At 42.6% G+C, this 27,969-nt stretch overlaps 4 protein-coding genes across 7 annotated transcripts in view; 2 read left to right on the plus strand and 2 right to left on the minus strand.

The window, feature by feature from the left end:
- Window positions 1-26: 26 nt before the first annotated feature.
- On the minus strand, window positions 27-3,103 carry cd2bp2 (CD2 (cytoplasmic tail) binding protein 2). Its single transcript, XM_010874158.4, has 7 exons — window positions 2,994-3,103; window positions 2,123-2,204; window positions 1,791-1,920; window positions 1,546-1,703; window positions 867-1,452; window positions 665-750; window positions 27-261 (listed from the first exon to the last, which is right to left on the minus strand). The coding sequence occupies exons 2-7, from the start codon at window positions 2,201-2,203 to the stop codon at window positions 151-153; spliced, it is 1,152 nt and encodes a 383-aa protein (XP_010872460.2). The 5' UTR covers window position 2,204; window positions 2,994-3,103; the 3' UTR covers window positions 27-150.
- Window positions 3,104-6,377: 3,274 nt separating this feature from the next.
- zgc:153733 (family with sequence similarity 109, member A) lies at window positions 6,378-8,412 on the plus strand. 2 transcript variants are annotated; one of them, XM_010874160.4, is made up of 4 exons: window positions 6,378-6,634; window positions 6,886-6,992; window positions 7,212-7,518; window positions 7,715-8,412. In XM_010874160.4, exons 2-4 carry the CDS (start codon window positions 6,912-6,914, stop codon window positions 8,155-8,157), a joined length of 831 nt encoding a protein of 276 aa, XP_010872462.1. In that variant the 5' UTR covers window positions 6,378-6,634; window positions 6,886-6,911; the 3' UTR covers window positions 8,158-8,412.
- Window positions 8,413-11,341: 2,929 nt separating this feature from the next.
- Window positions 11,342-15,573, plus strand: mylpfa (myosin light chain, phosphorylatable, fast skeletal muscle a). The gene is made up of 7 exons (XM_010874162.3): window positions 11,342-11,448; window positions 12,093-12,191; window positions 14,142-14,217; window positions 14,332-14,436; window positions 14,616-14,694; window positions 14,803-14,851; window positions 15,210-15,573. The coding sequence occupies exons 1-7, from the start codon at window positions 11,446-11,448 to the stop codon at window positions 15,309-15,311; spliced, it is 513 nt and encodes a 170-aa protein (XP_010872464.1). The 5' UTR covers window positions 11,342-11,445; the 3' UTR covers window positions 15,312-15,573.
- Window positions 15,574-22,420: 6,847 nt separating this feature from the next.
- LOC105012968 (TBC1 domain family member 10B) overlaps window positions 22,421-27,969 on the minus strand; it is a 25,583-nt gene continuing 20,034 nt past the window's right edge. For 2 of the 3 annotated variants that reach the window (XM_029123455.2, XM_013135893.4), the window contains 7 exons: window positions 25,155-25,262; window positions 24,482-24,588; window positions 24,217-24,331; window positions 24,026-24,091; window positions 23,734-23,923; window positions 23,506-23,660; window positions 22,468-23,331 (listed from right to left, as the gene is read on the minus strand). In XM_029123455.2, the coding sequence (XP_028979288.2) occupies window positions 22,468-23,331; window positions 23,506-23,660; window positions 23,734-23,923; window positions 24,026-24,091; window positions 24,217-24,331; window positions 24,482-24,588; window positions 25,155-25,262 (1,605 nt within the window). Of the gene's footprint in view, window positions 23,332-23,505; window positions 23,661-23,733; window positions 23,924-24,025; window positions 24,092-24,216; window positions 24,332-24,481; window positions 24,589-25,154; window positions 25,263-27,969 lie in introns of all 3 variants that reach the window. The other variant, XM_020051219.3, reaches the window with a different exon arrangement.

The following is a 27,969-nucleotide window of genomic DNA, read 5'->3' on the forward strand; positions in this document are numbered from 1 at the left end:
GGAATGCACACAAATACAGGACAATATAAAGTAATATTTGTTTATTTTAAAACGACATTTAGGCTTCACACAATGAAAGATCAGACAACAGAAAATGTGGATGTGTGTAAAAGCAAGCAAGATAGAGCCAAACTCGTGTGGAGATCAAAATCATGTGTAAAGATCAAAGTCTAGTCTTTTGGAATTGTAGAACTGACTATTTCCTTGTCTAATCCTTCTGCAGTAAACACCATCTTTGAAATAGCCTTCATCCACCCAACCCTGAAACAGAAATAGAACATTGGGATTACTAGCATATATTAATTCCATCAAAGAAAACATTTTGGTTCATTAATATCAAAACATCTTTTATGGAAAACATTAAAACAGTAAAAAACATTCCCAAAAGATTATTAATTTCAATACTCTTCAAATGGCATGTTTCCTTATTAAACAGAGTGTACTCTATGCATATAAAAAAATGGTGAAATAATAACAGCAGCAGATTTCAGGTGGACGAACCAGCAATTCATGAGCCATACAAAGTTGACTTATCAGATTGTTAAGAAAATAATAAAAAATGTAAATTAAACTACAACTACTATGTAAGGAGCAAAATAGTTTTTGTTACATTGAAAATGTCTGAGTGAATGTTTTCCATTGTAAAACCAAAGATAATTCAAACCTGCATCTGCTGACTGCTGAAGGGACCGTAGAGTTCCGAATTCTCCTCTATGTCCCATTTATACTCCCACATCACCTCGTCACTCGCTGTTAAGACCAACAAAAGGTTTCCACATACAACTCAAAAGTCAACATACACCACTGTAGTATTAGTATGAATGGTTAGAAACTAGTTTATTTCACACCAGTTTACTATAACTAACCTGTCTCATCAGCATTATCTTTTTCCGGAGCTTTGACACCATGTTTTTCGTCAATTTTGTCTGCGAACATGTCAAGCTCATCCTCTTCCTCCTCCTCCACCTCTCCACGTTTATTCCCCACACCTGGCTGTGACTGGCTCTTCTTTTTCAATACGTAGGCCAGTTTTTCATATGTCTGCTGGTATATTTCAAACACCCCACTCCCAACAAGTCTGTCTGCCAGTGCTGTGAGCCTGTCTAGTTTTTCAGTATCTCTATTGGTTTCTTCAGCTTTGCCATTCTCTTCCCTTAGTTTTCCCTTTTTCCGCCCACCTAGGCCTCCAAGCCGGCGCAGACCAGCGGCAACACTCTCCCCAGGTAACAGCAGCTCCAATACAGCTTCTGTGAGTTGATTCTGGCTGTAGGAGGCCAAAGGGTCCTCTGCAGGTTCCTTTTCTTCTTCCATGTCTTCCCCTTCATCACTGTCCGCCTGCTTCTCTTCTCTCTGCTTTTCTTCCTCTGCCTCATCTTCATCACCCATTCTCCTTCTCCTTTTGGCCGCCAGACCTTTCTTTTTTCGTTTTGCAGGTTGCTCTCGTATTTTCACCTTTCAAGTGAGACACATTAGGCATTACTGTATAAAATATTATTTTGAAGTGAGCAACTAGTCAAGTAACGCACACAAAAAAAAAAGAGTTACCCAGTCAATGTTGTCAAGCCAGTTGTCCCGGATCATCTCTTCCTTTTTAACAAAGTAGTTCCCTTCAGAGTCAAAGTGTCCTTCCTGCATCTCCTCATCCAGGTTAAAGGGTGTGATGGGAACCCCCTCATCACAGTCAATTGTTGCTCCCTCTTGACCTAAAAAAACAAAAAAAGGTACCATTAGACATGTAATAACTAAAGACCCAGCTACCAATTATGAACACATTTTTTGATAAGACATACCTTCCACATCATCACTGGCCAGCATGTTGTATTTGCTGCTCTTTTCTCCATCTTCCTCGTCCTCTTCGTCACTGTCCAGAGAATGTTTTCCCTTGAACCTGGAGCCTGGCCCAAGCACATCTTCGCATAACTGGTGAGTTCCCAGGTGAGAAAAAAAACTGGTCAGTGCAAAGACAATCCACAAAAAAATACATCTAGTTAACAGATATATTCAAACATAAGAGTGTAAACCTTGTACAGTGCTGTGCTTGTCAGACGTAAAAAATGTGAAAAAAATTAGCTTGAGCTTAAGAATATCATATAGCACTGCACACAGGTGTGATGGCAAGCACCTTTTTCTTTGGGACGTCCTCGTCCAAGTCCAACAACTCTCCACCATCACCGTCCCCGAACGTTACTTTTCTTTTCGACATGCTGTTGATTATGAGTGAAAAATCAAAAGATATGTTTCCTATATTCCTGAAAGAACTGTAATTTGTCAAATAGAAGTACAACTCCCGCGCTAGTTAGTAAGCGCCAAACAAAACTTTACAGTTCAGAATCACGTCGTCAAACCGTTTCAGGTAGGGCATTCTCCATTTTATTCGGTTTGCATATATGTTTTAACAACAACATTTTTTTTTTTTTTAACAACAACGAAGGTGAGAACTAAATTCGACGTAATGTCAAAGTTTCTATTGCATAGCATACATTTGTCCGTTTGTAAAAAGAACAAAGCATGGACCAATCTGAAAATGTCCAATATATACTACCTATTACTAATCATTTCAGAACCAAACAAAATAGTTTTGCGTAATGAATACATCTTTGCGACTGACGACGTAGCAAATAATGACCCTGGCTAATATTAGCGATAAAGCTATCTAAACATGCACACTGATCAATATTTATGCTACTACACTATTCCAAGTGGCGCTATCTTACACGACTGATTGCTAATCTTGATCTTACTACCGTGGTAATAACATCATGTTTTGTTTTGCTAAGTACGAGATCAAGCTAGCTAGCTACTTTAGTGGTGTGGCTAACCTGGCGTTAACCTTAGCAAGTAGCCCTAACTAACGCAGACATCTACCACAGCAACTGATGAGCGTACTTTAGCCAGCTTTCACAGCACCTTGCACAACATGGAAATTCAGAACAGAAAAATACAATAAGAATTTAAATACAGATACAGAAAAACAAATCTCGCTAGCTAGATACCTGGTGGTGTGAAAATTCTGTAAGCGCCATCCATTAACTAAACAGGAAGTGATGTCGAACGTGATGCGTACTATTCTGGGTTCACGTTGCCAAGAAAAATCTAAACATTCCAACCGTTCAGGGCCAGGTGTTTTCAGAACGTGCAACTTTGTACAATGTGTTTGCATGTTTTGTAACATATCTATTCCAATGTGCTGGTGGCGTTATTCTGTACAGACCCATGCAAGACACTCCTTTTTCTTGGGAGAAACTCTTTGATCCTTATTAATTTATGATAATTATTTTAGTATTTTACAGATTAATTGACCAAGAGCATATTCTCATTTGAAGCAACGACTTTGGAACCAATCTGGGTTAACTGTCTCTTTTCAATCTAGAAACTTTTCAGTTCCCACACGGAAGTATTATGTATTGACATATATTTCGAAAACATATATTTTTAATATGTGCCTACATATTTTTTGAAACATATACTTATATATGTATTGTATATATTACTAATGTATGGCCATATATTTCATACATATATTTACATATTCTGGACGTTTTCAAATATGTTTTAATATGTTTTAAATACATGTAAATATATTTACATAAATTACAAAACTATAGTAGGTCATGTGCATTTAGCATTTTCATCTAACTGATATATTTCCATATTTGTATTGTTTCCTGTCATGGGTTTATTATGTTATCTAGTCGTTTCTTTGAAGTACTTTTAAAGAGAGGAATGGCATTCATGATACTGTGTTAAAATGTATACATATTGTTTTCATAATGAGTCTTTTTTTTTATGTAAACTTATATAATTTAGTACTAAGTGGTTTATTATACTGAAACTGAAAAAGGTGCTATATTCTGCTTGACAGTGACTGAAGTCAAAACTTTGGTGTATTTACAAAAAATGTATCATTATATTGTGACACAATGGCAGTTGTATGATACTGTGAATAATGGTCCTTATTAAATTAAGATGACTGACACTAACCAGTTGTTTCTTTACTTGCATTTACAATGTATTTAATAGAAATTATGGTAAATACATACTGTACAATAGGCTTGTGTTTGTAAAAGATAATAATTGTATTTTCACAGTAATTAATGTAATGCAATAAGGCCTAGACTGGTGGTTATGTTGGTTTGCTCCCCATTTTGGTGGAGATTCTCTGGAAAATGTCTTGAAGGTCAATTCCATGATGTGTTGATGAGAATGCTTAAAGTTCTGTATATTCATATATTTCATTATTTTAACACATAATATTCAACGTTAAAATATGTGACATACATTGTTTTATGATATTGTGAGAAGCGCAAGTTATATATTTCATGAACATATTCAGGGCACATATGTAAATATATGTTGAGAAACCCTCTACATATACAGGTGCTGGTCATATAATTAGAATATCATCAAAAAGTTGATTTATTTCAGTAATTCCATTCAAAAAGTGAAACTTGTATAATGTATACATTCATTCCACACATACTGATATATTTCAAGTGTTTTTTCTTTTAATTTTGATGATTATAACTGACAACTAATGAAAACCCCAAATTCAGTATCTCAGAAAATTAGAATATTGTGAATAGGTTCAATATTGAAGACACCTGGTGCCACACTCTAATCAGCTAATTAACCCAAAACACCTGCAAAGGTTTTAAATCAGGGGTGTCAAACCGGTTCCACGGAGGGCCGAGTGTCTGCAGGTCTTTGGGTTTTCCTTTAAATTGGTTCCCAGGTCAGACCTGAACAACCAGGTGGGGATAGAAATTAACCAATTAATGAACTAATTAATCAATCAAGTACAAGGTGAGAGCGAAAACCTGCAGACACTCGGCCCTCCGTGGAACCGGTTTGACACCTGTGTTTTAAATGGTCTCTCAGTCTAGTTCTGTAGGCAACACAATCATGGGGAAGACTGCTGACTTGACAGCTGTCCAATAGACGACCATTGACACCTTGCACACACTCTTGAACCAGACACAGCGCCAGAAGCGTCTCGCCTGGGCTAAAGACAAAAAGGGCTGGATTGCTGCTGAGTTATGTTCTCTGATAAAAGTAAATTTTTGCATTTCCTTTGGAAATCAAGGTCCCAGAGTCTGGAGGAAGAGAGGAGAGGCACAGAAGCCACGTTGCTTGAAGTCCAGTGTAAAGTTTCCACAGTCAGTGATGGTTTGGGGTGCCATGTCATCTGCTGGTGTTGGTCCACTGTGTTTTCTGAGGTCCAAGGTCAACGCAGCCATCTACCAGGAAGTTTTAGATCACTTCATGCTTCCTGCTGCTGACCAACTTTATGGAGATGCAGATTTCATTTTCCAACAGGACTTGGCACCTGCACACAGTGCCAAAGCTACCAGTACCGGGTTTAAGGACCATGGTATCCCTGATCTTAATTGGCCTGCAAACTCGCCTGACCTTAACCCTATAGAAAATTATGGGGTATTGTGAAGAGGAAGATGCGATACGCCACACCCAACAATGCAGAAGGACTGAAGGCCACTATCAGAGCAACCTGGGCTCTCATAACACCTGAGCAGTGCCACAGACTGATTGACTCCATGCCACGCCACATTGCTGCAGTAATTCAGGCAAAATGAGCCCCAACTAAGTATTGAGTGCTGTACATGCTCATACTTTTCATGTTCATTCTTTTCAGTTGGCCAACATTTCTAAAAATATTTTTTTTGTATTGGCCTTAAGTAATATCCTAATTTTCGGAGATACTGAATTTGGGATTTTCATTAGTTGTCAGTTATAATCATCAAAATTAAAAGAAATAAACATTTGAAATATATCAGTCAGTGTGCAATGAATGAATATAATATACAAGTTTCACTTTTTGAATGGAATTACTGAAATAAATAAACTTTTTGATGATTTTCTAATTATATGACCAGCACCTGTATGTACATATATGTTTGCATGAGTTTTCCATCTGGGTTACTGGTCATTAAGCTAGCTTCAACCCAATTTCTGAAATTGTAGTCCTAGCACAAGTTTTCCCTTGGTCATAGGAATGTTCATCAAAATGTTTGCATTATTTCAAAATGTTTGCATTAAAAACTGCAGACTAGTTACCACATAGCACTAATTTGAAAGGATTGAAGTTCTAGGTCTAGGGCCTTGTAACTAGGACTTATTGAGAGGACTCATTTTGAAGCATGAATCTGAGGAACTTGAGAGCATTTAATCCAGAACACATGATTAAATTAAAGAACACAATGCAATAATAGTAAGATATTTTTTCTAAAGGATCTCTGAGGAAATGAACCTGATGTTTTATACAGAATCAGGAAGTGAGAGAAAGCACCTCCTCCATGTATAGTATCTGGGTAATAGGTGTGTTGGCTCCTTTGGAAGTTGGCCCCATTCAATATGTGGACTCAAGCGTAGAGGGTAGAAAGAATATTGTGTGACAGGGTTTTGTTACCAGGAAGTGGGTTGAGTTATTTATATTTCAACACTCGTCCTCTACCCAGGGGAGGACCAGTGTTTGTAACCTGGAACATTGTCTTATTCTAGATGTGTTGCAGTTAACACAGCCACTGTAAGAAAAGAGTGTGGGGAACAACTGAAGATCTATGGCAGAAATTCTAAAACATATAGCTATCATTGGATGCGTTGAGAGTGACCCTGAGAGGTAAGCTTGAATAACACCACTCTTCCGATATAGACTGGCAAGAGAAGGAAACTGTGTGTACATCTTCGATCATTATCATCATTAATGGACTGTCTGAATATAGGACGTTGGCAACTGGGTTAAAGACAGCATTGACTATTGCTAAAGGAAAGCACATATTCCTTTCAGACAGACAAGAAGAAAAAAAACATGTTGACTAATATATGTTATACAATACTGTAATTATATTGGCTGGCTCCCATCCCCTGAAGGGTACTGTCTTTGTTGGAGTGTTGTAATGAAGATCCATGAGAAGATTTTAACCCATTACCTATCCTGCACCTCACCTGTTGATAAAGAAGGATATCTCTACAAAAAGGTATTGTCAAACCTACGTTTAATATATCATACTCCACTCCCCCATTTATAAATCACTGACAGAAATTAAACATCTAAATGCACTGCTTGTATATCAGCCCTTATATGGCAAAAAATATTTCTCTGCTCATCTTTTCTCAGTCTTTATAACTTACTGTCATTGACACTGTGTTGACTTACTCCTCATTTTGCCATCTTAACCTTAACAATACCACATCAGAAAGAGAGGACCTCATCCTACCAGAGGCGGTGGTTTGTCCTGAAGGCCAACCTGCTCTTCTACCAGGAGCGTCCGGCAGATCGCCACCTGCTCGGGGTTATTGTCCTAGAGGGCTGTGCCATCCAGCACTGTGAGTCCGAGGGAGGGCTCTTTGCATTCTCTGTGGTATTCAGAGGGTCAGGGCTGAAAACCTACAGGCTTGCTGCTGAAAACCAACTGGGGCAGGAGTGTTGGGTCAAAGCCCTGCTCACAGCCAGCCACTGCTACCTCGCACTACTGGTCAGAGACCTAGGGAAGCAATATGAAGGTGAGCGTGTAGAGTGTGGGGTTTGTGTCTCTGTTTACTTACATTTATGCTTTAATACATTGACTTTGAAGTTTTTTTTAGGTGGCAATCATATCCAGAGCTACTGTATAAGAGTAGTTATCAGGTATGTTATAAGTATTGACATGAAAAAAGTGTTTTTTATGCACCTCTCAACCTGTATTCTGTTCTCGCTTAGCAGAGGCTAAACGTCAAGCAGGCCCTGGTGAGTCCAGTCAACACTCCTCTGTGACTGGTCAGAGCTCAGAAGGCCTTACCCAATCCATGGTTTCCCTGAACTCATGCTCCTCCTCCTTCTTCATGTCTGTACCAGTGAGGACAGAAGGAGGAAACCACAGAGGCAGTCATGTTTTACAAGCCCCTCCCATGCCCAGCAAAGTGACCAGTAAGAGATCCCCTAAGCTCTGGCCCAAGAGAAACGCACATGTCACACCCATAAATGGACCAGTTTCAGCATATGGGGAATGGCCACAAGTGGACATTGATCCTTTAGAGGATTTCACCAAACTACATGAATATTATGGAGAGGAGGTGAAGCAGCTTAGAGCTGAGTGGCTGAAGAGGAGACAGGAGGGAGAAAATTATCTTGAGAAAGATCTCATTGATCTGAGTGAACACTGACCCACAGAGAACAGACAGACTGTTTATTTTACTGGGGACTGTTTATTTACAGATTTGAGTGTGAATGTCAGTACTCTGAAATTAGAAAGTTTCTCTTCAATTTGAGGAACTAGTGCATTTAAGAGGAACTGGTCACCTTTGGGTTTCACAACATATTTAGAACATGAATAGTCATATAAAGTTGATCATGAGTCTTTCAATCAATACACTATACTGGCTTGTCTGTTAAATAATAAAAAAAACTGGTAATTGTGAGTGTGAAGCATTACTGTCTGTTTCAGCCATCAGAGTAGTGATGCAATATTAACGAGGATCATAAAAACCTGCTTTTGATGTGTTTGAAAACTTTAGAAGTTGTCACAACATGGCCCTGTAATATTTCTAAGTCAAAATTAGGTTCAGAATTGGGTTCATGAGAATGATAATGAAACATTCTAGATCTAGAATTAATCAGAAAGCAAAACAGACTATGTTTCCATTTAATAAGGTACTGTTTTCAATCAGTTTTAGTATTTTATGAGACATGTTTCTCCATTGGTCTGAATATTTTATAAGACACATTTTTCTGTTTCATTATTTTCATTATTTCAGTAATCAATATAACCCCATACACCCCATTCAGATTCACAGTTCAAATGCATAATTTCCACACATTTTGTACATTATTTTGACTTATTTGACTTAAGCATGCTATTTAAAGAGGAACAACAGTCACATGACTACACTGACACGATCCAGAGCGAGTTACAGAAGTGAGTGCATTCATTTTCACGCCATTTAAATGGCCAACCTCCTCCTAAAACAAGCGGTTCTAAATAGGGGATCTCATCTAAAAGTGTCCCCCCCGTGGCTTAGACATACAGTACGTCACCACCAATCAAAATGAGGTTCAGGTGTGCAGCGGGTTTTTTGGGGAGGGGGATGTGCACTGCTCCATCTGAATGGGCTACAATGAGTTACGACTCCTAATTTTCCTTCTAAGTCAAAGACTTGTTTGCAATGTGGGACTTTTCAGATGGATGATCATGTGACTGTTCTCCCCCTTTGAAATACTGGACAACAAACCAACACAAACCAAACAAAAGGGTAACAGAGAACGTTAGTCCTCTGTGCATTCCCAAGAGTTACCTCAAGAAAATACCTCCCACACATACCAGACATGCACACTGACCATCTACAAGTGTCACCTTACACAAAACATACATTTCCAGGTCCTAGAGTGCTGCAGTTACTTCATGTTTATAATTTAACCCACAAGAATGAGAAGTTGTGTTGAATTTAGTCAATCACTAAGATGATCTGATGGCTGAGACAAAATCCTGCAGTACCTGGCTCTGCACCACTAAAGTGGTCTAACAAGCACTCTATATAAGGAAGTATGGGGTCCAATTTCTGAACGGTGTTCATCACATATCGTACATCATAAGTCCAGACCTCATATGAATGTCACATATCTGGTTAAATGGAAGGGAGAATTAAAAAAATGTCATGTCACATCCCCTGTGTCACCTTGGCGATAATAAGGCAGATATGAGGTCATAGTTCAACACAGCCTGGCGATGGCAGGTGACTGGCTTTACCATAGTCTCCCAGAAGAACAACAAGGGCCATCTAATCCAAATTACCGCAGCCACCGAAACCAGTACGGACTAAGAGCGTGGTGGGCTTAAGTGGGAAGCTCTGTGGAAAAATAAACAAACTGGACAGCCATAACAGAAATGATCAGAACATGTAAAAATAACTGACATGAGCGGATGAACTGAAAAGGATGGGCAGTTTTCAATTGATGATGAGTGACTTCTTTTTTAAGGGGGTGGGCTGGAGGGAGGCGTTTGGGGAGTTTGGGGACAGTCGAGTTGGCTCTGCTATTTTAAACTCTCTCAGCTGTCCCTAGTATATATTCTCCTCAGAGTTCCTCCTGCCACTTTCCCCAACTTGGCATTGGGAGTAAACTTGAGGGAGGGAAAGCACTGTGTGTGTGTGTGTGTGTCACTATGAAAACAGACGAAATTGTGTACACGTCTGAGGGCATCACCAAAGTAGGACCCATAATAAAACCTGAGCCAAAAAGGCCATTGTTCAGAGTTTAATTTGATTAGACTTTTGTCAAAGGTTACTGGCCTGACATTTCAGGGAATGTTCAGCCGTCCTGTCACTGGTAATAAAACTCTTTAATGGTAGATGTTAAAATACATGTATCATAGTTTACTTAGCTACCCACAGTCCCGACTACCTACCTACCTACCAATCTACCTATATCTTTCAGTCAGTCTGTCTATTTGTCTACCTACCCACCAACATTTCTCTATCATCTAGCTATCTATTGATCTTTCTCTCGGTCTGTCTACCAATTCACCCCCCTACATCTATCTTACCACGCACCTAGGCAGATAGACACAGGTAGCTGTGTAAGCAGGCAAGTGGGCAGGTGGCTGGTTAAGAATGTGGGTGAGTGTGTAGGTAAACCAACTATGATATGTCAATTTTCAAATCTGCCAACCAGTGACCTACTTGCCTTTCCACATTCCTACTTGCACCATGAATGTATAAATTAGATAAATGATCTAATATTCACAATCATTGTACAACACTATCCCCAAAATATTGTTAACATTATCAGAGTGCAGTTAAGTGAAAGGAAATGAATTCTGTTCCATTTCCCTGTGAAAATATCTGGACATTCTGTAGAATGTGGACAGGTAAATATCTTACACCCGCTCAAGTACATGTAGGGTGAATATGAAAACATACTTAAGACCCAGACGGCTAAATATTGATGTTTTTACATCTGTGATATTGTAGCGGACTCCAAATCGTTGAATGGAAAATGTTTGTGAAAAAGCTAATGCAGGGTTGATGTGCCACACTGAAGGGTGATGGAGACGGCGGAGGGGTGGGGGAATAGCAGGATGGTCAGGCCAGCAGTCTATCCAGCCTCTTATGTCCTGAATGTCCATATTAGTCCACGTGGCCACTCTAACCCTATGACTCTCTCCCTGTTGCATTGGGTTCACTTCATTCCAAGACTCCCGGGTCTATTTCTGATCTCCTGTAAGGTGATAGCTTGTCCCTCATTCTGCCTGTCGCTTCACTTTTGCTACCAACTTATCCATCGCTCCCTCTCTCTCTCTCCTTCTGCCTCTCATCCCAATCCAAACTTGAGGCTGTGGCTAAAGTTAGCGCGGCGCTCAGAGGTATATAAGACCCCCGGCAATAGGGTTATATTGCGGCTTCACATCAGTCTCTTCTCTTGTTGACCTTCCAAATCTCCACACATACCGTCTAGAGATGGTGAGTAGCATCGGCCCTCACTCCTGGCTGTTTACCTGTTCGCTGCTCTGTATGTTGGTGGGGAGCCTCCACACGGAACGACAGCGCTGCACCACTAGGAATAATACAGCGATTCCAGATTCTCTGGTTTTTCCCTTTTATGCGTTTTGCTAATGTCTTTTTTTTTGTACTTTGGACTTTCGGCGGGGCCTGATGCGGATCCTGGAGACGCTATTTGGTTCACAGGATGGAATCATGTTGTTACCACTTTATTGACAAGATCTTTATAAGAGATGCTGCAAATGCTACTTATTGAGAATGACGGTAACATTATCTAATCAACGAACATTCAAAAACAACCTCCTCTGTCCTGAGCCAGAGGAAGGTTGTTCCTGAACTGTTCTAAAACCAGTCAGTGATGTTAAACCAGAATAAGAAAGTGCCAGGATTTTCACTTCCACAGACATAACAGGTGTACTGTAAGTGTTCTGTACTGAACCTACATACATTAGGACACCCACTCACCTATCACTGGCCAGGAACAGCTTGACACTGAGGTCAACAGGCATTAGCAGGGCTCCTGAAAGACATAGTTGCGACGTGAACCAACCAAGAAGGTCCAATTGTTGAGCCATTGTTAAGAAGTTGATGTGTTTGTCTTCCAGGCACCAAAGAAGGCCAAGAGGAGGGGGGGAGCAACAGACGGCGGTTCCTCCAATGTGTTCTCAATGTTTGAGCAGAGCCAGATCCAGGAGTACAAGGAGGTGAGGATTCTCTAACACCCCACACACGACCTCCTCGCAGTTACACCATTGAACTAAAATGTCATTATTGTCGCCTGTTTCCTGAGTTCCCGAAGTAAATTAAAAGTATTTGGGTTCACCAGTTTAGAGACATTTCTAATTAAGAGCGACATGACCAAGTAAAGGGAGTTCATAACTAATAAGACCTTCATTTATATTTTTTTGCCTTCCTTTTGATTTGATGGATCACTGGTTAGTTATGAACTCCCTTTTCCTGGTAATTTGGCTCTCTATATTTGTGAAAACAGCTGAACCCAGCCAACCCAGAGAACTTTTACTTCATACTTTGTACGCCTCTTACTGTTTCTGTTGTAGAGTGGCTGAAAAAGTCACCAACTTTGAAACAGACAGGCAGATCAGCTAAATGAATACCGTTATAGCCATGTGCAAGTCAATCGGGGTGTTCTGTTTTTTCTTTTTTTATTAAAGGAGTGAACCCCAAAATTAGATTTTGGGGGCTGGCCTATAGTGGGCCAATTTCCATTCCAGTTGCTATTTTTCTTGTTCCCCCTCCCAATTTAATAAAGTGAAGAATGTCAAAAGGAAAAGCGCTTGCGCTTCTGGCACCTTCTAAAGCTCTCCAAGCCTTCAGCTGTCAGTCAACCTCTCATTATAGGTCTTCTACTGCTGAGGGCTGCATGTTTAAGTATGGCAGGGCAACTGTTCCCTCGCTGCCAGCCAGCTCACAGGGGACAGGGTGGCTTGGGGGAGGGGGGCATAAGGTCTGGGACATCAGGAGAAAGGGGGAGGCAAGGCAAAGAGGTTAGGGGTGTAAAAAAAGAGAGTTCAGCTCCAGCTGTCCCTGTAGAATTTTTAGGGGGTCTCAGAAAGAACCCCTATAGTTTCCAGATAGAACCCTTTTGGGGTTCCATGTAGAAACCTATGTGTGCAGTAAGTAAAAAAGGGGAATGTATAATTTTTCTAGAACTTCTGATGTCTAACATTTGGAAGACACTTTGGTGTACTTGAATGAATACAGATGGGAGTTGGGAAAACGGCATTTAGAACAGGGTGTAAAATAAGGATTTCTATTACAATGCGCACAGAATGATGGGCTGCAGACAGTTAGCAGTTAGAGCAACTGACCAGTAAATGAAAGGTTGCTAGATTAAATCCCCGAGCCAGCAAGGGGAAAACATCCCCTTCCCGGGAATACGGAACGTGCTCCTGGAAATGACTCTGGCTATGAATGTCTGCTAGATGACTGAAAGGTCAAAATGACAAATGCGGTCAGGGAATAGTGATCTGGCATTGGGGTGCACCAGGAGATTGTATTATGATGGGGTGTGGGTTTTCCAAAGTGTTGATATGGGATATGGGCGCTTTGACGGGGGCAGGGGGGGGGAGTCTTGACGCTGTGAGTGAACCACGCTTCTTAAGTGTCTCTTAGGGAATGTCTGACAGGATCACTGGGCCAGGCTTAACACGTGTGTGAGTCAGGATAGGGTGATCATCAGCAGCCTTTTTAAGTTGAAGATCAACTATGGCGACCATCTTGGATTTCAGAGATAAATGACGAGGCCCAGAGGCAGGCTAACACAGTGGCAGGGAAGACATTAACGGTGTTACGTTGAGTTCTCCTTTAATAAACACGTCACCAAAATGGGTAGGCCTGCAATTTCCTCTTTCCGTTTTAGTTAACGCCTAACAAGAGTTAAATACCGTTGGGACATAAATATTCTGCACCTGACACTTAAACGGTCATTGTCAGCAGAGGTGTCTCAAATCTGAATGCAAAACAGGATGATACATGGTTGAACTGAAGCCTCGGTTCCTCCACCTGTCACACAGTGAGGACAGCTGGGCAGACTGGTGACTGCTGTTCATTGACTGACAGACCTTATCTGTCTCCCTCCCTCGTTCCATCCCCATTTCCCTACCTTCTTCCCTCCCTCATTTCCCCCTTCCCAGGCTTTCACAATCATTGACCAGAACAGAGACGGTATCATCAGCAAGGATGACTTGAGGGATGTGTTGGCTTCAATGGGTGAGCATTCATAGTTACCATTCAAAAATGTGCCTTGTTATGTCAACCATGTCTTGGCTGTACTCTACATGTGAAATGGTGTTAGTTAACCTCCAACCCCTCCTTGCTCTGTAGGCCAGTTGAACGTGAAGAATGAGGAGCTGGAGGCCATGGTGAAGGAGGCCAGCGGGCCAATCAACTTCACCGTCTTCCTCACCATGTTCGGGGAGAAGCTGAAGGGTGGGTCTTTCATTCACTTCCTCTATGTATTTCTGCAGCACACTCGACTCATTTCTTTCTAACGAGTTCAGTTTGACACATTACCAACAGGTTGACCCCGGGGCATTATCAGCTCTACGTGTTAACGGCATTCCAAGCCACACGTGTTTCTGTGAGTGACACATCTCTGTGTTTCTCAGGTGCTGATCCCGAGGACGTCATCGTTAGCGCCTTCAAAGTCCTGGACCCCGAGGGTACCGGTTTCATCAAGAAGGACTTGTGAGCATGTTCTCCTTTCTTTTGAACTACTGTGGTAATAAGTGAACTTAATATCTAAATCCCTAGCTACGTGAATGCTCCTGACTTTTGTCTGTCTTTTGTCTTTAGCCTTCAGGAGCTCCTGACAACTCAGTGTGACAGGTTCACTGCAGAAGAGGTGAATATATTTTTACTACAGTGTGCCTATGAGCAAACTTTAACTGATATAAACATTTTGTCCCCTCAACACTGGAATGACACCTGACCCTCAGGCGTTCAGCCATCTAATCACAGCCAAGCCAGGCACAAACGTCTAAACTATTTGGGTGGGCGGGAGGCGGGGAAATATGGTAGGATGTTATTCTGTGGGTTGTCAGTTCTGAGCCATGTCGATTTGTTAAATGTATATTTTTATTCATGTGGAAGCAGCATCACTCCCTCTCGTCCTGTTGAATTTTCCCATTGGGACAATGTAGTTGAGGTAAAAAATCATGACCTCTCCAGTGGCTGATCTACCTCCTCTCCTCTTCCATCAGATGAAGAACCTGTGGGCCGCCTTCCCCCCAGATGTGGCCGGCAACGTAGACTACAAGAACATCTGCTACGTCATCACACACGGAGAGGAGAAGGAGGAGTAAAGAAAGAATTAGAAGACAAGAAAAAGAAAACAGCTTCCCTTTGCCATCCTACCTTTCCTGCTCCTCTCTTTTTTCTTTGCTATTCTATCCCGCCTTTCTTTTCTTTGTGTGTGCTCATGGGCTCCGCCTCTTTCACACAGATTCTCTATAAGATGTGTCTCTGCTCTGAGACATTCGTGTGAGAGTGTGGCTGCTTATGGGTTGTCTTTGTCTGTTTGTGGGGATCAGGGATTATTTTCAATAAAAATGATCTTTCAACATCTCCATCTCTTTCTCTTACTCACCCACTTTCCCTGGCTTTAACCCTCTTCCTCCTTTCCTCTTTTCATCTCTTCCTCCTATAGTTGGTTGTTTCTCAAATCTCTTTGTTTGGAGAAATGCACACAGCAAGTTATATTCTGCTGCTGTGGTATGAATGTGTAAACCCTAATGTGAAGTGGCGCACCAGTATTTTCCTTGACTGCAACAGCTCACCGGTTTGACCTGGAAGTCCTTTCACTTTCCCTTAACCCTCAGATGGGGGAAACAAACCAAACCAATATTGTAGATATTATTTACTGGGAAGAGAGGAGATTTATACTAAGGAATGAGGATAGAGAAAAAAATATGGTCTCCTTAAAGTGACGACTAGATTTTTCCTCAAGAAGTAAGAAAGGCTACAAAAAGAGAAGTGAAAGGACCGAAAGAAAACATACTCTTCTTCGTATCCTCGCCCTTCTCTCTTTCCTTCCTTACTTCCTTCAGCTCTGTTTTCTATATGTGTCTTGGTTCTCTTCATCTGGACTAGCTTTCTTACCTGTCAGAAACTCCTCTGTAACTAATAAAAGGGACTAACTGTGAATAAAACATCTTATCTTTTGTACACTAGTGTCTCTCCTCATTAGTGGTTTGGGGAGTGGGATTGATAGAACAGGGTTGGTAGATGTCAAGTTAATGTGCTTTCTGCACAGGGGGCAGGAACAGCAATCCTCTGAGACACGATCAACAGCATTGTAGTATCCGTAGACTGCGAAACTATCGAGGGACAGAAAAGGTGACACTGGCTGAGCTGCACAATTACAACGCATTGAATTTAACTTCACATTGTTTACTCCACACCAGAATAGGGTACAGCAAATCAATCAAATGTATTTTATCAAGTCCTTTTTACATTAGCAGTTGTCTCAAAGTGTTTTACGGATACCCAGCCTGAAAGCCCAAAGAGCTAGCAACAACTGGGTTGATGCACAGTGGCTAGGAAAAACTCCCTAGAAGGTGAGAATTAGGAAGAAATCTACAGATTAAGATTACATTGATTAGACAACACTGTACCCAATCTGCATAGTGAATATTTGGACGTGCCGCTCCAAAAGGCAATTTTTTCCTATGGTTTTTCTGCCCTCGCCTAACGTGTGCATGTTACTTACACTTAACAGTACCTATAGCTAGATGTTAGGATTACTAAATATGGTTTGCTGTACGAAAGAATCTCATTACAGAATATTAGAAACGTACCATTTTCTTACTTGAGTACTGAAATGGCATTTCCTTATATTTGAAGCATGTCCATCACTAGACGACCAGAATGGTTAATAAATCTCGAGCTACATTCGTGTAGCGTGCATTTCTGCTATTTGGCTACAGACCACTTTATCCTTAAGTCCATTACGATTTATTTTTACCGTAACTAACCAAGCTATTATTCCTGGGATTCGGTAATATTTCAGTCCCTTAGATTTTTGAAAGTGGTGGTTCACCAAAATGAAATGTTAAAAGCTTTTCACAATACTTTGGTATGTCCTTTATAAGGAATACAAATAATTATTACATTTAAATAATTTTTATCATAAAAAAAAATAATATTTCTGTCTAACAGCAAGCATTTTGTCTTGTCCCTGAGGTTCTTCGCTGAATTTGTACTAAATAATTAATAAAATGTGCACAGTGTCTATAATTTTTGGCCATAATGCAAGTATTTATTTGTTTTCTTTGCTTTTGAAAATATATATTTTTTTAAATGCAAGATATTTGATTAAAAAAAACTTATAAAGTTATGTCCCTCAGTCTGAACTCACCCCTGTCACGCCAACCATTCTCCGCACATTATAATTTAGACTCCACCCATATGTGACATCAATTACAGCAAGTTGCATCATTCAGCTCTCTTCAACAACATGGTGCAGAAGGTGTGATATTACAGTTTTTATAAATTTTTTTAGGTCTATTATAGTCAGGGAGGGTACTGTCAAGCTTATCAACTCAACCCCATCACATACAATTAAGATGAAAAATTAGGACTTAAAATTTTATTTTAATCAATAGAAATCTAAAATATACTTATTTCATTGGCTGCCATGTGGCCTACTCTTATACACCACATTAAGAGCAGTGGCCATTTTGAGCAAAAAAACTCAACCCCATCACACTCAACCCCGTCACATATGTCATTGTTTCGGGGTTGTAAACTTTGTGACAGGGTTGAGTTATTCACTTAATTTAATCAATGATTTCAATTTAAAAATGTAATTTCATTAAATATATTATTACAAAAATCATAACTCATATTTTTGTTATAGATAAAATATTTGATGTAATGTGTCCACTTAAACTTCAACAAGCATCCTGGTCAGAAATGGCACCCACATCAGCAGCAGAGAGGCAAAGGCAGTTTCGTGCACGCAGAGATGCTGACCCAGAAAAAAGGGCACAGTACCTTGAGAGAGAGAGGCCGAGATGGAAAAGGAATGTTGAGGCAGGAAAGAAAGAAAAAATTAGTGACCTAAGTGAGAGAGCACAGCGTCAGAGGCGTAAAGAGTGGAGAGCAGCATACACAAGAAGCAAGGAAAGAATAGAAGCATTACAAAACATAAGCACTCCACCACAAAGTCCTGAACATATGCCAGAGATGCCATGACAGCCACTGTAAAGGTGAAGTGCAACAGGCAGAAGAATCATAAGTTGAGAGTAGAAAATTAGTTTAGAGCATGTGTAATTGTATAATGCACGGTTCTCCAAACTAGGGCTACTAAACTCAAATAATGTTTTGTTTGAGTCTCAAAGAGGGATTTTCGTATTAAACAAATACAAATTAAAAGTAGGCCAAAGTGTCCTTTCAACCCTGTTACAGTGTTCAACCCCATCACAGTATTCTCAACCCTGTCACATTCATATTTTTGGGGAAAAAAATAAGGAAGACAATAAAAAATTTAAGCATTTCTTGCTGATTACCACTTGAAATGTTAAGGGCTAACACAGTAAAATTGTGGTTTTAGTGAAACATCTAAATAAAAAAATGTCTTACTAAAATAAAGAGACCACGGACAAACAATTTGGATATTTGTATCTTCCATCACATGCAAATGTGAAAATTATCATACATTTTACATTTGAAGTCATTGAATTGGTATGAGGGACACATGAGCAGTAGGTAGATGTTTGTTTTATAACAAGTTTTGTTTAAAATCCTGTTTAAACTAAATGTTGTCCGTTACGGGTTCGAGAAAAAAAGGTGTGCAAATCATAAAAAGTCTTTAATCCCTGAGATGGGAAAATATTATTTCTTGAAGGTTTGGTATGTGCCTAATAATGTGGGGTATTTAGAAATGTAATCATATGTAGTTAAAAAATGTAAGTCCAAGTTGAAATATTACCGAATCCCAGGAATGACCCATTAAGTAAAAAATTCTAAGCATTATTATATCTCTGAAATGCTTGCGAATCCAAAAACGTACCTGAGGAATTAAAGTTGGGTTGATGGAAGTTTTTTGGCTGAAAGCTATGCTGTTCAGGTAGGTCTGCGTGACAGTTATATACACGTAGTATGATAGGTGAAGTGGGTTTGCACTCACTAATATGGATCTGGAATCGCACTCTATTCTGAAAATATTTCTGCAAACGTTTATGGACTCGTACCACCGCAAATATGTTCATTCTCGTTCACTTGGATGGCCTATTTTGTGATGAAAACGGCGACCAAAAATTGTAATGTTTGGATCACTGCAGATTGTCATTTAGGAGTCATACATATTCACTTCCCCCTGCTGGACTGCAGACAGTTCCGCATCTTTTTTCCAGGACTGGAATTAAATGAACATAAGTTTTATATTGGTAGCTTCACACCGACCCTCGGAGGGAAAGGTGCAAACTGCATTGGGCTAATACTAGGCTGAAATCCGCCTCTTAGAATACAAACCTTACCAGAAAAATCGCTATCCTATCTAGGTAAAACAAGAATGCAAAGCTGAACAGCGTTCTTTAATATATTATGGTTTATTATTTGTCACAACTGTCATTCTTTATTAATTAAATACATATTGTTTCTGCAGTTATGGAATGAATTATCTATGATTTTCTTTACATTATCAATTTTCGCTATGTAAACTTAAAACCACAGAAAACATACATACAGCAGCGGAGAAACCATGGCAGAACAGAAAAGCATCAACCTTTAAAAAAAAAAAAAAAAAAAAAAATGAATCAAGGGTAACATTCACAATTAAAAGGTTTTCAGGACCAATACGGAAATGCATTCTGGACCTAAATGACTGTTAACAACTACTGGCTTTTGCAAGAGTGAGAGAGGCTTATTTGAACATGCATCGAAAATATTGCTCTATACTGATTGGTCCTGAAGGGTACAGTATGGGAACAGTATGGTTTGCATAGACTGGCTCAATTCATCTTCACCGAATCTACTCTGAACCAAATTATATCTGAGACAAGTGGACAAAAACAGTAAAGGGAAAAAGGCAGGAAAGCAGGACCTTGGCTTTTAAGAAATGGCGTGAGAGGGGGGTGTATGTGTGTGTGTGAAGTCCCTATTCTCCTGCCCAATAAAGTGTAATCACAATGATTTCCATCAGAAAATGTCATCACATTAACAAAGGAGCACTAATCATCTAGTGCCATCTTTAGTACAGTATGCCTATGTTTTTAACACTGCGCGAACGGGTTAGGGAGTTAGTGAATAAGTCATTATGTGGTTCTTCACAACATACTGGAGTGACAAAGACAGACAACATCAGATCTTTAATTACAACCATCGTCAGAGCTGACCAAATGCTTCCCAGTATAGTATACAGTACTTATGACCTTCCGCTCAATCAGATTATGTCAGAACTGAGATGTTCATGTGAATCTTAATTAATCAGTGTATGGCCTTTCCTCTGGTTTTTAATCAATGTCTGTTTAATACTGTGATACGGTAATTGCTTGAAAAAGAAATGAACTTCTGACCTTTTATTACCCACAGCGAACATGGTAAACTTGAAATATATAAAGACATGTATAGGATCTGCGGTCTTAGAATTAGAGGACAAATGTGCAATAATGAAATCAACAGCCATTCCTGTAAAAAAAAAAAAACGAACAAAATACTCAATATGATCCTTCTTACTCTGGGCATCACAAAGCCAGCCGGCATTCCAGTCAATCAGGCCTCCTTTACTCATATAGAAAAATACCAGTCAGATCCAAAATAAAGAATAATACATATATAATATCTGATTAAATTAAACAACTTTGTACATAAATACAACAGAGCCCAAAAGTCAGAGTTCAGAGGTTAATGCTACATTGACACACCTGACCAGACCAGCAATAAGTGCCTTCCTATAAGTCCTAGAGGTGCAGGGGTCAGAGTTTAAACTAACCGGATTAGATTATACTACCTACCTAACTACTTACCTAGGTAGCTATCAACCAATCAAACAGGAACGGTAAACTTTAGTAGTCCTTTGTTATGGGGCAGTGCAAACTAAATCCTTCATTCTCAAATCACTCCAAATAGATCACTAGATCACATGGTTTAGTTACAAAAAGCCTCAACCATGTGAATATCCAGCTAAATAAAATACATACCAATCTCAAGCCTAAAGATTGACAGATGTTTATTTGGTCTGAGTGTCAGATTCAGTCTTCATTCAAAGTACAACACGGCGTTTTTGTTTAAGGGCCTTCTCTCACTAAACTACCAGTATCTATAATCTCCCACTGTAAACATACTCAAGAGATGCCTGAAGAGAAATAAAAACTATGAAATGAATGGATTTTTCTATCACTATGAAATGAATGGGTTTTTCTATCACTATGAAATGAATGGGTTTTTCTATCACTATGAAATGAATGGGTTTTTCTATCACTATGAAATGAATGGGTTTTTCTATCACTATGAAATGAATGGATTTTTCTATCACTATGAAATGAATGGGTTTTTCTATCACTATGTCATTCTGAAGGGAGTCAACATGTAGCTTTAACTACTAGTCAGGATGACTTCCTGATCAATGTTTTAAGTGTATTTCAAGGCTCAGACTGTAGCCCAATGTTCATTTCACCTTTGAAACCCTACCTAATCCCAGTGTACATTTCTCCATTTACCAGTTGGGTTTTATATTCCTGTCGCTAGTCAGAAGACGATGGATCAAGAGTGGGGGCAAGCGTCTCAAAAACAGGAACAAAGAGAGGAAGAGACTGGGTGGCAACACTGAACAGTAACAACATTACAAAGGCACACACTCTCCCACACTACTTAACAATGAACACTACAATAAATAGATCCTCCCAAACATCCAATAACAGCACCACCAACCATAACTGCCTTCAGTGCCTGGGTTTGACTGTTCACTAAATTGTCTTCTGCAGGCATTCTGGGTGGACATCTGATCACACAAACAGGACATGACAGGGAATTCTAGGGCCCAACTCAGGGATCCTACGGGGTGATGGCGTGTACTACCAACACAATCTATGGCAGCCCAATTTAAAATACCCCAAAACAATGTCCAGTGGTGTGTCTGTCCACCAGGTTAATGTCTGATAAAAACAACCAAAAAAAACATTACCCACAGAATTAAAACATAAAACCCAAATGAGTAAACGGCTCTGTGATCTGGTGCGGTCCATTCAGCCACCAGCCCACGCACCTGTTGAATAAGGTAACATCTCCCATTTAACCAACCTATCGAAAAAAGAAGCATGGAGCTGCATGGTGGATGGATGGGGGGGGGGGGGGTGTATACAGCCCTGGGGTGTTAATAAAACCAGGATCCAGTTATCTCCAAATTGATCTTATGACCATGTAGTCTTCAAAATGCATTGTAAAAGCAGACATCTTTTTCCTATTCATTCCTGGGGGTCTCTAGTGTCCCGGTCCTCTTCTCTGTAATGGCGGAGGAATCTAGGCCGAATCTCTCTGTGATGCAGCTCCATTATTCCCTTCTGTCTCTCCACCCCCCTTGTCCCTTTTCTTACCCTTGTCTTTCTTCTTCTCTTTTTCTGCCCGCTCCTTCTCCTTCTTCTGTCTCTCCTTGTCAGCTTTTTCCCGCTCCTTCTTCTCCTTCTCTTTCCTCTTCTCCTCTTCCTTCTCTCTCTTCTTGTCGTCCTTGCTCTTCTTCTTCTTCTTGTCTTCCTCTCCTCCTGTACCTCCCCTGTCTCCATCTGGGCACGGGGGCAGAGGCGTGTTGTTGGCGGTGGGAGAGGGGATGGTGGGTGTGATCTCCTCCGACGTGACTTTGGGAGCAAGGGTTTGGGGCGCCGTGTGCTGTCCAGGGCCTAACGCGCCGGGCCCACTCTGCGCAGAGGTCTGGGAGGGGCCGGTCGAGGGGCCCGGACCAGAGCCAACCAGAGGACTCGGAGCGCCCGGGGCCCTGGCTACAGAAGCCCCAGACATGGGCGGTTTGTAGGCGGGGCTTGAAGATGGTGCATAGGGATTCAGTGGATGCGCGGCCTCAAGCCCAGAGCCCCCAGAGAAGGAGCCCTTCTTCTGAGGATAGAAAGGGGTTTTGGACTTGCGGAAGCCGGGGAGGGAAAGCAGGCTGGAGGAGGCCCGGAGGGGCCCCGGAGGGGGGATGGATCCCAGGAAGGAGAAGCTCCCCCCAGAGCTGATGGCTGAGGCCCGACGCTTGTGCTCGTGGATGGCCCGCGTACCGTTGAGCCTCCTGCCAGGCTGGTGAGTCAGTTCGCCCCTCGACTCCCGCCACTTCCGAACCTGAATGGTGCACTCCCTCTCAATCAGAGCCTCGGTCACGGCCAGGGACACCACCTGCACGCACAGACAGACAGACAGACAGACAGACAGACAGACAGACAGACAGAGAGGAAGTCCTTACACCACATCTAGCAGCAAATCGTCACTTGACCCACTGGACTCGTGTCAGTGAGTCAGAGTAGGTTGAGACAACTGTGTGTGTGTGTGTGTGTGTGTGTGTGCGCGTACCTCCTGTACCAGGAGATCCTCTCTGATGGACTCCGGGGGGATGTTCCTGAGGCGCTCCATGGTTTCATACATGCCCTGGACCTCCCGGAGTTTCTCCACCGAGCCGAGCATCTGCTTCAGCAGAACCAGGCCCACGCGGAACACGATCTTCACCCCTGGGGAGGAGGACACAGCGTTAGCCGACGCTCAGTCACGGCCACCGGCGCGCGGCGTGTGACGACGTCTTACCCTCGCAGAAGAACATGTCCCAGACCCGCAGCACGCTGGCCCACGGCAGGGTGCGGGAGAACACACACATGAACCACTCCGTCATGTAGAGGATGGGGTCGATCTTGAACTTCTTCAGGTGACGGTAGGCCATGGGACAGACGCGTCGGAGCAGGGAGAAGAAGATCTCTCCATCCAACTGAATCGCTTCCTGGAAAAAACAGGGGTGGAGGTGGAGGGGGGGGGGGGGGGGCGTTAATCACTCCTCGGGAGGGGGGTGCAGGACAGTAATGCAGCGCGGCCGTTAACTCACCAGTCCGGCGCTGTAATACCCAGGCAGGTACGTCTCGCATATCTGCACCAGACACCAGAAGGCGTGCTAAACGATGGGAGAATCGATGTGTTAGAAAACAGATCAGGAAAACGTACAGCCCGTTTCTTTGCCCCTGCCCCCCCCCCCCCCCATCCACCCCGCCCTCTGGGTTCCCCCCGGCGGCGCCTCACCTCGGCAGGCATGTGCATCAGCAGGACAGCGGCGACGGGAGCTTGGGCCTGGCAGTAGCCCTCCTCGGGACGGTACACTGTGTAGGCCTTCAGCACCCGGAACAGATCTTGCTGCCTGGAGGTCCACAAGGCCAACAGACATGAGACACGCTGCACGCACGCACACATGCACGCTGAGGTTCCAGAACAGACAACACTGACGGGGTGAATGACACTCCCACCACAGCGCCACTAGACTGCCTGACCCTCATAACAGGATTATTACCCATGTCCACCGCGAGCAGCGAACATCTCATGGAAGGGGAACTGTCTGTGAAGGTCCTTCTCTATTATGTCCAACCATTTAGGGTCCCCTGGCTCCCGCTCCAGCTCCTGTAGAGAGCACGGTGAAATGAAAAGGTCAGGGTATTTCTGACTGGGCAGGGGTAAGGCACACGTCCAGATGGATCAGCACCGAGTGGAGCAGGAATGAGTATGAATAACAAAGCATGTCTGGGTCTAAGGGAAAGCAGAGAATGTAGGAATGTTTCTGTAGACATGACAGACTGAGGCCCAGGCCCAGACACATAGGCCTGGCAGTGAGGGCAGACACGGTCCCCCCACCCCAGCCAGGCTGGATTACAGACCATCATAAGAAGATTAAGAGCTGCGGACATTTCTGTGCCTGCGCTCACCAACAAACACCCCTGGAGATTTAATTAGTCTACTGAACCACAACTTTTCCCCCAGTGCATGAATTTCAGTTTCAGTTACACTGAAGTACCTGCTGTTCACAGAAGAACTTTGAGATTAAAATCTGTTATTATGATTATACTGATTCAAGAAAACAATGACCCTAATTAAAGTCAGCAAGAAGGACAGGAACTGTGTGTGTTTGTGTCACCACCAGTTTTGCAGAAGGAAAGTGTGAGAAGAGAAAAGCTGGTTAGCAGCAATACCTCAAACCTGCCGGGGTTTGAGTCCAGGAGCTCCTTGCTGTTAGAGAGCAGCTGCCAGGCTTTGGCCCTGAGGGAGGAGGGGATGCCCTTCCTACAGCGCAACTTCACCTGGAACACACACACACACACCACCGTCATGACCCACACACACACACACACACCACCGTCATGACCCACACACACCACTGTCATGACCCACACACACCACTGTCATGACCCACACACACACACAGACCTCAGTCATGACCCACCCACACACACACACACACACACACACACACACACACCACCGTCATGACCCACACACACACACACACACACACACACACACCACCGTCATGACCCACACACACACACAGACCTCAGTCATGACTCTCACACACACACACACACACATACCTCAGTCATGACTCTCACACACACACACACACAGACCTCAGTCATGACTCTCATACACACACACACACACACACACACACAGACCTCAGTCATGACTCTCACACACACACACACACACACACACACACACACAGACCTCAGTCATGACTCTCACACACACACACACACACACAGACCTCAGTCATGTCTCTCACACACACACACACACACAGACCTCAGTCATGACTCTCACACTCTCACACACACACACACACACACACACACACACACACACACAGACCTCAGTCATGACTCTCACACACACACACACACACACACACACACACACACACACAGACCTCAGTCATGACTCTCACACACACACACACACACACACACACACACAGACCTCAGTCATGACTCTCACACACACACACACACACCTCAGTCATGACTCACACACACACACACACACACACCTCAGTCATGACTCACACACACACACACACACACACACACACAGACCTCAGTCATGACTCACACACACACACACACACACACACACACACAGACCTCAGTCATGACTCACACACACACACACACAGACCTCAGTCATGACTCACACACACACACACACACATACCTCAGTCATGACTCTCACACACACACACACACATACCTCAGTCATGACTCTCACACACACACACACACACACACACACACACACAGACCTCAGTCATGACTCTCATACACACACACACACACACAGACCTCAGTCATGACTCTCATACACACACACACACACACACCTCAGTCATGACTCTCATACACACACACACACACACACACACACACACCTCAGTCATGACTCTCACACACACACACACACACACACACACACACACAGACCTCAGTCATGACTCTCACACACACACACACACACACCTCAGTCATGACTCTCATACACACACACACACACACACACACACACACACACACACACACACACACACACACACACACACACACACACACACACACACACACACACACAGACCTCAGTCATGACTCTCACACACACACACACACACACACACACACACACACACAGACCTCAGTCATGACTCTCACACACACACACACACACACACAGACCTCAGTCATGACTCTCACACACACACACACACACAGACCTCAGTCATGACTCTCACACACACACACACACACACACACACACACACACACACACACACACACACACACACACACACACACACAGACCTCAGTCATGACTCTCACACACACACACACACACACACACACACACACACACACAGACCTCAGTCATGACTCTCACACACACACACACACACACACACACACACACACACAGACCTCAGTCATGACTCTCACACACACACACACACACACACACACACACACACACACAGACCTCAGTCATGACTCTCACACACACACACACACACACACACACACACACACACACACACACACACACACACACACACACACACAGACCTCAGTCATGACTCTCACACACACACACACACACACACCTCAGTCATGACTCACACACACACACACACACACACACACACACACACACACACACACACACACCTCAGTCATGACTCACACACACACACACCTCAGTCATGACTCACACACACACACACACCTCAGTCATGACTCACACAAACACACACACAGACCTCAGTCATGACTCACACACACACACACACACACACACACACACACACACACACAGACCTCAGTCATGACTCACACACACACACACACACACACACACACACACACACACACACACAGAGATCAGTCATGACTCACACACACACACACACACACACACACACACACACACACACAGACCTCAGTCATGACTCTCACACACACACACACACACACACACACACAGACCTCAGTCATGACTCTCACACACACACACACACACACACACACACACACACACACACACACAGACCTCAGTCATGACTCTCACACACACACACACACACACACCTCAGTCATGACTCACACACACACACACACACACCTCAGTCATGACTCACACACACACACACACACACACACAGACCTCAGTCATGACTCACACACACACACACACACACACACACACACACACAGACCTCAGTCATGACTCACACACACACACACACAGACCTCAGTCATGACTCACACACACACACACACACACATACCTCAGTCATGACTCTCACACACACACACACACACACAGACCTCAGTCATGACTCTCACACACACACACACACACACAGACCTCAGTCATGACTCTCATACACACACACACACACACAGACCTCAGTCATGACTCTCATACACACACACACACACACACACCTCAGTCATGACTCTC

The sequence above is a fragment of the Esox lucius genome, chromosome 11 (assembly GCF_011004845.1).
Source record: "Esox lucius isolate fEsoLuc1 chromosome 11, fEsoLuc1.pri, whole genome shotgun sequence".
Lineage (NCBI taxonomy): Eukaryota > Metazoa > Chordata > Actinopteri > Esociformes > Esocidae > Esox > Esox lucius.

Bases quoted from the DNA above. Each gene is read 5' to 3' on its own strand.
- zgc:153733 (XM_010874160.4), top strand. From the start codon at position 6,912: ATGAAGATCCATGAGAAGATTTTAACCCATTACCTATCCTGCACCTCA. The intron at 6,993-7,211 runs GTATTGTCAAAC...ATACCACATCAG, and splicing joins AAGGATATCTCTACAAAAAG to AAAGAGAGGACCTCATCCTA. The intron at 7,519-7,714 runs GTGAGCGTGTAG...GTTCTCGCTTAG, and splicing joins CCTAGGGAAGCAATATGAAG to CAGAGGCTAAACGTCAAGCA.
- mylpfa (XM_010874162.3), top strand. The intron at 14,437-14,615 runs GTGGGTCTTTCA...TGTGTTTCTCAG, and splicing joins GTTCGGGGAGAAGCTGAAGG to GTGCTGATCCCGAGGACGTC. The intron at 14,852-15,209 runs GTGAATATATTT...CTCTTCCATCAG, and splicing joins ACAGGTTCACTGCAGAAGAG to ATGAAGAACCTGTGGGCCGC.
- cd2bp2 (XM_010874158.4), bottom strand. From the start codon at position 2,203: ATGTCGAAAAGAAAAGTAACGTTCGGGGACGGTGATGGTGGAGAGTTG. The intron at 1,704-1,790 runs GTATGTCTTATC...TTGTTTTTTTAG, and splicing joins GGCCAGTGATGATGTGGAAG to GTCAAGAGGGAGCAACAATT. The intron at 262-664 runs GTTTGAATTATC...TTTCTGTTTCAG, and splicing joins TCAGCAGTCAGCAGATGCAG to GGTTGGGTGGATGAAGGCTA.